This window comes from Nomascus leucogenys, chromosome 14, assembly GCF_006542625.1.
Source record: "Nomascus leucogenys isolate Asia chromosome 14, Asia_NLE_v1, whole genome shotgun sequence".
In the NCBI taxonomy this organism is placed as follows: Eukaryota; Metazoa; Chordata; class Mammalia; order Primates; family Hylobatidae; genus Nomascus; species Nomascus leucogenys.
This window is the reverse complement of record NC_044394.1, coordinates 47,503,552-47,516,047: the sequence shown is the minus strand read 5'-3', so window position 1 is coordinate 47,516,047 and position 12,496 is coordinate 47,503,552. Positions and strand designations below refer to the sequence as shown.

Genomic DNA, 12,496 nt, shown 5'->3' with positions numbered 1-12,496 from the left:
CTGGGCATGGTGGCACATGCCTGGTCAACATGGTGAAACCCCATCTCTACTAAAAATACAAAAATTAGCTGGGTGTGGTGGCAGGCACCTGTAATCTCAGCTACTTGGGAGGCTGAGGCAGGAGAATCGCTTGAACCCAGGAGGTGGAGGTTGCAGTGAGCCGAGATCGCGCTACTGCACTCCCGCCTGGGTGACAGAGTGACACTCTGTCTCAAAAAAATAATAATAATTTCTTTTGTAGAGACAAGGTGTCAGTATGTTGCCCTGGCTGGTCTTGAACTCCTGGGGTCAAGTGATCCTCCCATCTCAGCCTCCCAAATTACTTACTTTTTAAAGGGTGGAGTAAGAAAATGTACATCAAGACAAGTTGCAAAAATCTAAACCACAGAACACAAGTGAGGGCACTTGCATCTCAGTTTATCCCCCACTTGAATAGATATGGGGAATAAACTAATCAACACGAGGGTGACACATCTTCTCCCACCTTGTCAGCTGAAGCAGGAGGCCTTCTCTGTCCCCCCCATGGTCATTATCTCCAGCATCTCCAAGGCCACAGCTTTTTTTCTTTTTCCTAGTGGAAAAGAGCTGGGAAACGTGGCTTTGGCCAGCAAGGGAGAAGGGGACATTATGTGTACCAGCAAAGACCCGATTGTTACTGAAACCATACTGGGCTGCTTTTCTCAATTATCTCCACCACTCTTCTGGTCTCCACTTTTCAGATGCCAAGTTTTAACCCAGAACAAAAGCTGCTGTCGGACTGATTTATAATCCAGATCTGCTGACGCAGCCTGAAGTGTTCCTCCCCTCCAGGACTGCACCCTGGCTTAAAGTTACCTCCAAACCTCAGGACATCAAGTCCCTTCACCTCTGCCTTTTGCCCCTAGCCAGGAGGTAGCATCTGTCTCCAGGTGCCCATGGGGTGTCCTCCATGAGGACCACCTCTTCTAACCACCTGCCCAGCTCAGAGGACCAGCTGGCAGGAAAGACGCTGCACCGCCCATGAGGCCAGAGCTACAAGTTGCTTCTAGGAGTGGCTGTGGGCGGAGGCTGGTGGTTCTGAAGGTGGCGGTGGTTCTGCAGCGTGGCTCCCCCCCAGCCCCTTTCATCTGAACAGTAGGCTCATGCCACTTGTTAATCAGCCTTCCAGTGGCACCAGGAGTCATTTTCTGGGGATAGGCGCTTTGCCCAAAGCGTGAGAAGCAGGAGCAGGCCCTTTCTGTTGATTGAAGGGTCTTCCTGGCTGGTGAAGCCCTTTCCAGACTTGAGGGCAGGGACCAGTGGTCCTCGGGGCCTAGAAAGAAGCAGAATTGGGGGCCAAAAGGCAGACCCCTCTGGTCCGCCCCAAAAGACGCCTCGGTTTCCCCAGCGTGCCTCCCCCGGATACTCGCCTCGACGTGGCTCGCCCGCGGTCGTTCCTGCAACTGCAGGGTCGGGAGTCCCTCTCCCCAGCACAGCTCGCCCAGGGTCTTCGGGGGACACTTCAGAAAGATCGGGTGAGTGTGATTCCCCCGTGGCCATACCCGGAGTCCCTCCCTCGCCCCACCTCCCTCCGGGCGCTGTGGCGCAGCCCGCGACTCCGAGCCCCGGGGCAGCTGGACACCCGGAGGGGTTGAGGTCCGGGCACCCGGAGGGGCGGAGGTCCGAGCCCCCGGGCGGAGAGCGGGCGGGTCCACAGGTCGCTGCAGGTCGCAGCCCCCTCCTGAGCGAGCCTTCGCGGCCCGCCCCCGGCCTCCGCTCGACCCCCCCAGCCTGACGTCAAGGGGAAGGGGGCGGAGAGCCGCGGCCGCGCTGGAGAAAGAGCCGGCGCCCGCCGTGGTGGCGCGGGGAGCCCGAGCCTAGGGGCGCGGAGCCGGGCGGGGACGGAGGGGCGGTGGCAGAGGGGCCGCGGAGGGCTGGCGGGAGAGCGCGGGCAGGCGGCGACGCGGGGGCAGGGGCGGACGGCGGTCGGAGCCGAACGCGAGGGCGGCGCCCGGGGACTGGAGCTGCGCGCAATAGGTGAGCGAGGCCGGGCTTGCGGGAGGCTGGAGCCGCGGGGCCCCGGAGCTGCCGCTTTGTCCCCTTGCTTGGGCAGGGGCTGCCGGACGAGGGAGGGACAGGGGCTGGGGCGCGGGGAGCCGCGGCGGCGGAGACGGCTGTACGCGGGGATCCTTCCTGCGCCCCCCGCTGCTGCTTCGCAGGGTCTCGGGAGTGGGACGCACAGCGCCTGCAGCCCCGCAACCCCGGGGCCGGAGGGGCGCACCAGCGAGGGTTCCTCGCGCGGTCCGGTCCGCGGCCGGGATCCTCGCCAGGCTCCTGGACTGCCCTCGGCGCTCCCACCCCCGATGGAAAGTTTGGGGCGGGCTTGGAGCGAGGCCGATGTTGTGGGATCGGATTTCCCTGCCGCGGCCCCTCGCCCGCCCGCCCATTCCGCTGGGGAGGTGGGTTGTCCCGGAAAGCCAGGCCCCCGGGCCGAGCCGGGCCGCGCCGTCCCCGGCTGGAGCGCTCGCCCTGCAGGGAGGGCCGCGGTCCACGGCTGGCCGCTCGGGGTGGGCGAGGGTGTGGGGCGCCCCGCCTGGAGCCCGCACCCCTCCCCCCAACCCCTCCTCCCGGCTGCCCGTTTCCTCGCCCTGGGGGGAGTTGCGGGTGGGAGCACCGCTGCCGGGCGGATCCTCGGAGCACGCCACGGGGTGCGGCCCGATCCTCGGGTAAGGAGCCGAGATGGAGCCTGGGGCGTTTTGGGGGGCTGGTCTGGGGCGCAGCCCCCGCCCCCCGCCCTCCTGCGCCGGGGCTCTGGGCCGACAGGGGGCGTCCGCAGGCCGGGCTCGCCACGCTCCCCGCGCCGCCGCTTTGTTTGCGTTCAAATCCCTGGAGCTGGGGGAGGGGAGAACCAGGGGGGACCCGGGACGGGGTCTTGGCGGGGACCCTTTGTTTGGGGGTGAGCAGGTCCCCAGCTTCTGCGTCTCCGTCCCCGGCACGGGAAGGCTGGAGCGGGGGAAGCCAATCCCGCTGGCCCGCCCAGGCCAGGGTCCCTGGGGCGCAGTCCCCGAGTTGGGAAGGTTCGTCAGAGTCGCGGGAGCGCAGCGGGTGCCGGCCGTGCGCGGCGCGTTGCCAGCGGCCCGGGAGGAACCCCCTCGCGTCCCCGCCCCTACCTCCCCCCGTCGCCTGCCCGCGCCGCCAGAGTCCCCGACTCGACCCGAGCTCGGTCCCCCCACCGTCCCTCCGCCAGAAGGCTGGTGTCTCGGAGGAGGCAGTGCGAGGAACAGGATGAGGCCCTGGTCATTTCCACGCCCATCCCACCCACTTCCTGCCTCCCTCTTGGGCAACAAAGGGGCCTCGGGAAGCTGGGCCCTTTCGTTCCCGGCCCTTCTCCCACTCCTGCCCTGCTGATGTGGAACGGGGTTTGGGGTTCTGCAGGGCTATTGTCTGCGCTGGGGAAGGGGACAGGCCGGGACCGGGACCTCCGCTCGCAGCCGGCCACACCAGGTTCCGCCTGTGGGGCCTTCCCAACCGCCTACCCCACCGCATGCCCTCGTCGCCCTAAGGAGTCTTCCTCCCAGAATTAGGTGTTGGCGGTGTCCGGACCCCCAGTGGCTGCAAGGCCTGCTGCCTGAGGTTCTTTCAAGAAACTCTCAAACCTCTTAGGCCTGAGTGTGTATGCTGGGGGGGGCGTCCCTTTTTTATTTCTCAAAATGACTTCCTGTTGCGCAGAGGTAGTGGTGGGTCTGGAGGCCAGGGAGGGCTTCCCCGAGCCTGTTTAGCCTTCAGCCAACTCAACTCCTCCCCGCTTCCCAGGGAGACCCGTGGCCTTTTAGGCAGAGGCCAAGTGTGGGGACTTAGGTCCGCCTCCAAAGAGAAGGGGAAGGAGGGCACCGGGGCTCCTGGAAGGCCCGATGAGGAGTCCCGTGGCCTCTCCTGCTGCGGGCCCCTCTGGTTTGCTTTCTCTGGCTCTGATTTCTGACCATGTCTTTTCCCTCAGCAGGACAGCTGGCCTGAAGCTCAGAGCCGGGGCGTGAGCCATGGCCCCACACTGGGCTGTCTGGCTGCTGGCAGCAAGGCTGTGGGGCCTGGGCATTGGGGCTGAGGTGTGGTGGAACCTTGTGCCGCGTAAGACAGTGTCTTCTGGGGGTGAGTGCCTGGAGGGGTGAGGAGGAAGTCAGGGACAGGCTGCTGAAGAGTTGCCCCCATAGTGTGCTGGCTTTATTCTCATGTGTGTGGCACAGCTTTCTAGGAAACTCGAGTGACCCCAGGGGCCAAGAATGGGCAGTGCAGGTTGGGACCTGGGATTAGCCTCCTCTGGGGGAGCTCTGTCCAACTCCCCACCCCAGACTGCCTGCCCAGGTGTGCGAGGGAGAGCCTTCTGCCTCGCCCTCTCTACGCCTCGCTTCTTGAATTGTCACTGGCGCTGGGATCCTAAAGAGAAACTGGAACCGGGATAAATACAAACGAGGCTCTCTCCCCTGGCTCCCCAGGGCCCCGCTAAGACGTCCTACTGCCCTGTACACATCATACCCTCTGGTGGCCCTGGAAGTGTGTGTGTATGTGCACATGCTCACATGGTTGCCGGGGCACAGCGGGGACCCAGCAGTGTCCCGTGTGCACACACCCATGTGAAAGGTGATGTCAGGTGTTTGTATCAGCCGTGCACTCTGGGGACCTGGGATGAGCTCACCTCCCACAGGCTCCACTCGGGTGCCAGTGAAGCCCTGCCATGCCGGTCTGTGTCTGGATCCATTGTTGCCTGCAAAGACTGAGGCTGGTTTGGGGGGACCCTGAGGACAGGTCAGCAGCCATATTTGGCAGCTGGTGTGGGAATCACGTGACTGTATAAATGTCGTGGTGCCCTGCATGCCGGGTGGCAGCAAGACTTCCCAGGCCCCAGCCCCATCTCCGCTCTCTGAGCCTCTGGTTTCTCCGGACCTCCCTGGCCTGGCTCACAGCCCGGCTCCCCTCCTGCCATCCCCGCCTGTCCTAGTGGCCTTCTGTGCTCGCATCTCTGGCAGCCTGGATTGGGGTCCTGCTGGAGTGAAGGGTTTCCTGAGGCAGGGAGTACTCATAGCCGTCTGTGCCTCCTGCCCTGCTGGACTCTCAGAGAGGCAGTGGGCAGCAGGGCAAAGAAGGAAGCAGCCACCGAGGAAGCGAGGGTGGGGTGGGGGTGCCCAGCCCTGCAGCCGGAGGTGCCATTGACCCTGAGAGCAAGAGCCATCAGTCTGATGGCTTCCTCTGGCCGGAAGCTGTGGCTGAGATATCCTTCCTTCCTCCCAGCAGCCTGGATTTGCCTCCTCCCAGGCTGGGAAAGGCTAGGGAGGCCCGGGTGGGGCTGTCAGGGCCAAAGGCTGTTTCAAAAGCGTCCTTTATTGCCAATTGGAGTTTGGCTGGCATCTGCTTGTGGCATGGGGTGCTGGCTCTCGTGGAGGAAGACTGAGGGCTGTCAAGCCCCAGGGGTCCTGCCCATCAGCAGCCATGCTTACCCCTGCAGAGCTGGCCACGGTAGTACGGCGGTTCTCCCAGACGGGCATCCAGGACTTCTTGACGCTGACGCTGACGGAGCAGACTGGGCTTCTGTATGTGGGGGCCCGAGAGGCCCTGTTTGCCTTCAGCATGGAGGCCCTGGAGCTGCAAGGAGCGGTGAGAGGTGGGGCAGCGGGAGGCAGTCAGGCTGCCAGAGGGCAAGGCCCAGAAAGGCTGTGCTTGGCCAGGTGGTCCCTCAGCCTAGCTGCCCCCACAGAAGTGCTGCTGGGCATCCCGGGCCTGCCCTCTGGTTGGGGTCAGCATGCGGCATTCCTCTCCTCTCTGGCACTTACTGAATTCTGTGTAGTGGGGTGGTTTGGGGCTTCCATTCTGTACTGAAGGAAGCCCCCAGAGAACAGGGACAATGCCTCTGCACTGGGCGTCCCTGTGTTGCTGCTGCAGGCTGTGCTTGTGACACATGCTCAGTCCGTACCTGTAACGTGACTGACGTCCCCTTCCCTTTTCCCAGATCTCCTGGGAGGCCCCTGTGGAGAAGAAGACTGAGTGTATCCAGAAAGGGAAGAACAACCAGGTGGGTGCTTGGACGCTGCTCCTGGTACTGCCTTCGCCCCAGGGCGTCTCCTCCCATTCTGGCCCTCTCGCTCTCACTAACCAGACACCTTTCTGCCCCCAGACCGAGTGCTTCAACTTCATCCGCTTCCTGCAGCCCTACAATGCCTCCCACCTGTACGTCTGTGGCACCTACGCCTTCCAGCCCAAGTGCACCTACATCGTGAGTGCCGCCCTCCTACATCGGTGTCCCCAGCCCCCCGTCCTCCTCACCCTTCTCTGGACTCGTGGATGTGGCCCACAGGGCCCTGCCCTTAAGTATCACCTCTCTCTCTGTCCCTAGAACATGCTCACCTTCACTTTGGAGCATGGAGAGTTTGAAGATGGGAAGGGCAAGTGTCCCTATGACCCAGCTAAGGGCCACGCTGGCCTTCTTGTGGGTGAGTGGCTGCCCCCCATGCAGGCTGGGTGAGTCCTTGGGGCTTGGTTCCACTTGGGGCTGTGTTGACCGGATGTGTCCATACCTCATGTGTGGCCTGGCTGACCTCTGTCTCCCATAGACGGTGAACTGTACTCGGCCACACTCAACAATTTCCTGGGCACAGAACCCATCATCCTGCGTAACATGGGGCCCCACCACTCCATGAAGACAGAGTACCTGGCCTTTTGGCTCAACGGTGAGCCCCCGGGGGGCCTGCGGGAGCCATGGGTGGGAGGCCCCCGGGGCCCAGCCCCTCCCTGCTGACCTCCTCCCCTTCCCACAGAACCTCACTTTGTAGGCTCTGCCTATGTACCTGAGAGTGTGGGCAGCTTCACGGGGGACGACGACAAGGTCTACTTCTTCTTCAGGGAGCGGGCAGTGGAGTCGGACTGCTATGCCGAGCAGGTGGTGGCTCGTGTGGCCCGCGTCTGCAAGGTACCGAGTCTCACAGCTGTGGGCCCTGGGAGCCCCGCTGGCCCAGCGGGGCTGACCGGCAGTGTCCCCTTGCCGTCTGCCAGGGCGATGTGGGGGGCGCACGGACCCTGCAGAAGAAGTGGACCACGTTCTTGAAGGCGCGGCTGGCGTGCTCTGCCCCGAACTGGCAGCTCTACTTCAACCAGCTACAGGCGATGCACACCCTGCAAGACACCTCCTGGCACAACACCACCTTCTTTGGGGTTTTTCAAGCGCAGTGGTGAGTTGGCCAGGGCTCCCACAGAGTAGGGAGGAGCTGGGGTTCAGGTCAGGGATGGTGCATGGGTGGGAGCCTGGACCAGGCCTCAGAGGCAGTCCCGGAAGCCAGGTGTCCAAAAGCCAAGGAGAATGCTGGCACCTGCCCCTTTCAGAGCTGCCTGTGAAGGGGCAGGGCCCCATGCCAGGTGGCACTTGAGCTGCCAGGGCATTCTGGTGCCCATGGCCAGTTTGTGCCGGGCCCTGCCTTCCTGCTGCTTGCCCTTAGCTGGGGTGGGAAGAGATAAGGTGGGTACCTGACCCTGGGCTCCCTTTCGCTGTGACAGGGGTGACATGTACCTGTCGGCCGTCTGTGAGTACCAGTTGGAAGAGATCCAGCGGGTGTTTGAGGGCCCCTACAAGGAGTACCATGAGGAAGCCCAGAAGTGGGACCGCTACACCGACCCTGTACCCAGCCCTCGGCCTGGCTCGGTGAGTGCTGGGGCAGGGATGCATCTCCCCACCCAGCTGCGGTGCCATCCCACCCTGCTGATGGCCTGCCCCCCACATCCTGCCCCCAGTGCATTAACAACTGGCATCGGCGCCACGGCTACACCAGCTCCCTGGAGCTGCCCGACAACATCCTCAACTTCGTCAAGAAGCACCCGCTGATGGAGGAGCAGGTGGGGCCTCGGTGGAGCCGCCCCCTGCTCGTGAAGAAGGGCACCAACTTCACCCACCTGGTGGCCGACCGGGTTACAGGACTTGATGGAGCCACCTATACAGTGCTGTTCATTGGCACAGGTGGGTGCATGGGTATGCAGGCATGGGTATGCAGACATGGCTGCTCAAGGCTGGGCAGAAGCCCATGTGCCCAGGGCAGGGAGATTTGGAGCTGCCCCACGGCCTTGTGACCTCTCATTTACACCTTCTCCTCTGCACCCCCCAGGAGACGGCTGGCTGCTCAAGGCTGTGAGCCAGGGGCCCTGGGTTCACCTGATTGAGGAGCTGCAGCTGTTTGACCAGGAGCCCATGAGAAGCCTGGTGCTGTCTCAGAGCAAGGTAGTAAGTTGGGCCCTGTCTGCCACTGTCCCCAGCACTATCCCATCTCACTCTCTCCGTCTGGCTGCTTCTCCCAGTTGGGCCTATGTGCTTGGCCAGTGCAGAGTTAGGAACAGACACACGTATGGATGCACACCTTGCCTAACTTGGGGTGGGTTCCTGGAAATGAGAATGAAAACAGAATGGAATCTGCGCTGCACAGGGCCATTATATATAGCCAGGTCACGGGGCTGCGCTCCCAGCATCAAGCCTTGGCAACTGCTCCCATGTTTCTTTCAGACCCTCCAAGCTGTGCTGTGGTTCTGGCTCTGGCCTCTTCCCTGACCATGCCCCTGTGACCAGACCTCCCAGGCTGTGAGATGTTTATGATGCCTTCACCATGGTGGTTTCCTTCCAGCCCCCAGTTGCTCTCTGGTCCCAGCCCTCCATTTCCATGACTGTTCCTGAAGTGCTTGCATTATACCCTTGTGCAATACTCTCTTTGGTTTTTTTTGAGATGGAGTCTCACTCTGTCACCCAGGCTGGAGTGCAGTGACGCGATCTCAGCTCACTGCAACCTCCACCTCCCAGGTTGAAGCTATTCTCATGCCTCAGCCTCCTGAGTAGCTGGGATTACAGGTGCCTGCCACTATGCCCAGCTAAAGGTTTTTTGTTTTTGTTTTCTCTGAGATGGAGTCTCACTCTGTCGCCCAGGCTGGAGTGCGGTGGCATGATCTCAGCTCACTGCAACCTCCACCTCCCGGGTTCAAGCAATTCTGCCTCAGCCTCCCAAGTAACTGGGACTACAGGCACGTGCCACCATGCCCGGAAATTTTTTTTTTTTTTTTTTTTTTTTTTTTTGAGACGGAGTCTCGCTCTGTCACCCAGGCTGGAGTGCAGTGGCGCAATCTCGGCTCACTGCAAGCTCCGCCTCCCAGGTTCACGCCATTCTCCTGCCTCAGCCTTCCAAGTAGCTGGGACTACAGGTGCCCACCACCACACCCAGCTAATTTTTTGCATTTTTAGTAGAGACGGGGTTTCACCGTGTTAGCCAGGATGGTCTCGATCTCCTGACCTCGTGATCCGCCCGCCTTGGCCTCCCAAAGTGCTGGGATTACAGGCGTGAGCCACTGCGCCTGGCCAGCTGGCTAATTTTTGTATTTTTAGTAGAGACAAGATTTTACCATGTTGGCCAGGCTGGCCTTGAACTCCTAACCTCAAGTGATTTGCCCACCTCAGCCTCCCAAAGTGCTGGGATTCCAGGCATGACCTGCTGTGCCTAGTTGCCTTGTGCAATACTCTTGTGGCATGTTTGCCACACCTCCTGAACTTTGATTTGTTTGCCTTTTACCAGCTATTATGACTCAAAATTGTCCCCCAGAACATGGAATAATGGCAGAAAAGAAAGTGTGTGGTTGAATAAACACACAGATTGGCATCCACCGTTGAAACAGGAAAACATCTTATGTTATGCTGCTGCTGTTGTGAGGGCTGATGGGCCTTGAGAGAAATGTATTTCCTGCACTATGTGCGTGTGAGTGTGTGTGATTATACTTTTTGGCCTCACAGCCCCATCATCCCTTTCTAATAAGGTCACGTCTATAAGGGGCTTAGGATTGCATCTGGCCTGTGTAAGCCCTCTGAGTTCTGCGGTTCTTAGAGTTCCCTTTTCAGCACTACGGCTCTGCCTTGTTCCCTTGTTCCTCCTTCTGGCGCCCCGTCCTGTGCCCCCTGCAGGAGTCCAAGCTGTCCCCGTGCTACGTTCTGGTCCAGCCGCCCCTCCCGGTGGTGTGGCCCTGGCTGACCCCCCTCCTGCTCCCCGCTTCTCTCGCAGAAGCTGCTCTTTGCCGGCTCCCGCTCTCAGCTGGTGCAGCTGCCCCTGGCCGACTGCATGAAGTATCGCTCCTGTGCAGACTGTGTCCTCGCCCGGGACCCCTATTGCGCCTGGAGCGTCAACACCAGCCGCTGTGTGGCCGTGGGTGGCCACTCTGGGTGAGTTGGGCTCTACATAAGCCAGGACCTCCAGGGACTCAGGGTGGTTGGAGCCAGTCTGCTGATGTACCCTACATCCCCTACCAGATCTCTACTGATCCAGCATGTGATGATCTCGGACACTTCAGGCATCTGCAACCTCCATAGCAGTAAGAAAGGTGAGCTTTTTCATTCCCCTTGCATCGGGCTGAGCCCTGGACCAGAGCTGGAGTTTCTGTTTTCCTCTTCCCCAGCCCCGCTTTCCTGCACTTCCTCTTCCCCAGCCCCGCTTTCCTGCACTAACATGCACTCTCTTTTCTCTGCCACTATAGTCAGGCCCACTCCCAAAAACATCACGGTGGTGGCGGGCACAGACCTGGTGCTGCCCTGCCACCTCTCCTCCAACTTGGCCCATGCCCGCTGGACCTTTCGGGACCGGGACCTGCCGGCGGAACAGCCCGGCTCCTTCCTCTACGATGCCCGGCTCCAGGCCCTGGTTGTGATGGCTGCCCAGCCCCGCCACGCCGGGGCCTACCACTGCTTTTCAGAGGAGCAAGGGGCGCGGCTGGCTGCTGAAGGCTACCTTGTGGCTGTCGTGGCAGGCCCGTCAGTGACCTTGGAGGCCCGGGCCCCCCTGGAAAACCTGGGGCTGGTGTGGCTGGCGGTGGTTGCCCTGGGGGCCGTGTGCCTGGTGCTGCTGCTGCTGGTGCTATCATTGCGCCGGCGGCTGCGGGAAGAGCTGGAGAAAGGGGCCAAGGCTACTGAGAGGACCTTGGTGTACCCCCTGGAGCTGCCCAAGGAGCCCACCAGTCCCCCCTTCCGGCCCTGTCCTGAACCAGATGAGAAACTTTGGGATCCTGTCGGTTACTACTATTCAGATGGCTCCCTTAAGATAGTACCTGGGCATGCCCGGTGCCAGCCCGGCGGGGGTCCCCCTTCGCCACCTCCAGGCATCCCAGGCCAGCCTCTGCCTTCTCCAACTCGGCTTCACCTGGGGGGTGGGCGGAACTCAAATGCCAATGGTTACGTGCGCTTACAACTAGGAGGGGAGGACCGGGGAGGGCTCGGGCACCCCCTGCCTGAGCTCGCGGATGAACTGAGACGCAAACTGCAGCAACGCCAGCCACTGCCCGACTCCAACCCCGAGGAGTCATCAGTATGAGGGGAACCCCCACCGCGTTGGCGGGAAGCGTGGGAGGTGTAGCTCCTACTTTTGCACAGGCACCAGCTACCTCAGGGACATGGCACGGGCACCTGCTCTGTCTGGGACAGATACTTCCCAGCACCCACCCGGCCATGAGGACCTGCTCTGCTCAGCACGGGCACTGCCACTTGGTGTGGCTCACCAGGGCACCAGCCTCGCAGAAGGCATCTTCCTCCTCTCTGTGAATCACAGACACGCGGGACCCCAGCCGCCAAAACTTTTCAAGGCAGAAGTTTCAAGATGTGTGTTTGTATTTGCACGTGTGTTTGTGTGTGTGTGTGTGTATGTGTGTGTGCACGCACGTGCGCGCTTGTGGCATAGCCTTCCTGTTTCTGTCAAGTCTTCCCTTGGCCTGGGTCCTCCTGGTGAGTCATTGGAGCTATGAAGGGGAAGGGGTCGTATCACTTTGTCTCTCCTACCCCCACTGTCCCGAGTGTTGGGCAGCGATGTACATACGGGGATGGGGTGGACAGGGTGTTGTGCCCCTTCAGGGGGAGTGCAGGGCTCAGGGTGGGCCTAGTCCTGCTCCTAGGGCTGTGAATGTTTTCAGGGTGGGGGGAGGGAGATGGAGCCTCCTGTGTGTTTGGGGGGAAGGGTGGGTGGGGCCTCCCACTTGGCCCCGGGGTTCAGTGGTATTTTATACTTGCCTTCTTCCTGTACAGGGCTGGGAAAGGCTGTGTGAGGGTAAAGAAGGGAGAGAGGGTGGGCCTGCTGTGGACAATGGCATACTCTCTTCCAGCCCTAGGAGGAGGGCTCCTAACGGTGTAACTTATTGTGTCCCCGCGTATTTATTTGTTGTAAATATTTGAGTATTTTTATATTGACAAATAAAATGGAGAAAATGAAACAATTGCTGTGATGGGGCTAAGACGTTTGGGCTAAAGCCCTTCTGGGTACCAAGAGGGAAGGCTCTCTGGGTGGAGGGAGGCTGGACTGGGCCTCCCCCACAATCCCAGGGCAGCCACCACTTTTGTGGTCCCTGCCTGCCTGTGGGAGGGGACAGCCCAGCTCTAGTGTTTTCCCACAGTGGTGGCTGCGGGGCTGGGAACGAGACCATGGCCACAGCCCCTTGGGAGCCAGCCTTGGCTTCTGGCCAGAAGGAGAAGTCAGGGCACTGGGAGTCCAGGGGAGAA

General features: G+C 61.2%; 1 protein-coding gene and 1 pseudogene across 4 annotated transcripts; both read left to right on the top strand.

The window, feature by feature from the left end:
- Positions 1–1,795: 1,795 nt before the first annotated feature.
- On the top strand, positions 1,796–12,211 carry SEMA4C (semaphorin 4C). 3 transcript variants are annotated; one of them, XM_030826956.1, is made up of 15 exons: positions 1,796–1,995; positions 3,959–4,104; positions 5,456–5,604; positions 5,957–6,019; positions 6,122–6,220; positions 6,341–6,437; positions 6,558–6,674; positions 6,762–6,913; positions 6,997–7,172; positions 7,495–7,639; positions 7,729–7,951; positions 8,097–8,209; positions 10,023–10,180; positions 10,268–10,338; positions 10,492–12,211. In XM_030826956.1, exons 2-15 carry the CDS (start codon positions 3,996–3,998, stop codon positions 11,319–11,321), a joined length of 2,502 nt encoding a protein of 833 aa, XP_030682816.1. In that variant the 5' UTR covers positions 1,796–1,995; positions 3,959–3,995; the 3' UTR covers positions 11,322–12,211. The 3 variants fall into 3 exon arrangements, with proteins under 3 accessions (XP_030682816.1, XP_030682817.1, XP_030682818.1); XM_030826957.1 differs by having other exon boundaries at positions 3,956–4,104; XM_030826958.1 differs by lacking the exon at positions 1,796–1,995 and adding an exon at positions 2,476–2,684.
- On the top strand, positions 11,200–12,210 carry LOC115838224 (annotated as a pseudogene). Its single transcript, XR_004033241.1, has one exon. The product of XR_004033241.1 is annotated as an uncharacterized LOC115838224 (transcript).
- Positions 12,212–12,496: the final 285 nt, after the last annotated feature.

Excerpts from the sequence above, each read along its gene's own strand:
- SEMA4C (XM_030826956.1), top strand. The coding sequence starts at position 3,996 with ATGGCCCCACACTGGGCTGTCTGGCTGCTGGCAGCAAGGCTGTGGGGC. Across the intron at positions 5,605-5,956 it reads CCCTGGAGCTGCAAGGAGCG|ATCTCCTGGGAGGCCCCTGT; the intron begins GTGAGAGGTGGG and ends CCCTTTTCCCAG. Across the intron at positions 6,020-6,121 it reads AGAAAGGGAAGAACAACCAG|ACCGAGTGCTTCAACTTCAT; the intron begins GTGGGTGCTTGG and ends TTCTGCCCCCAG.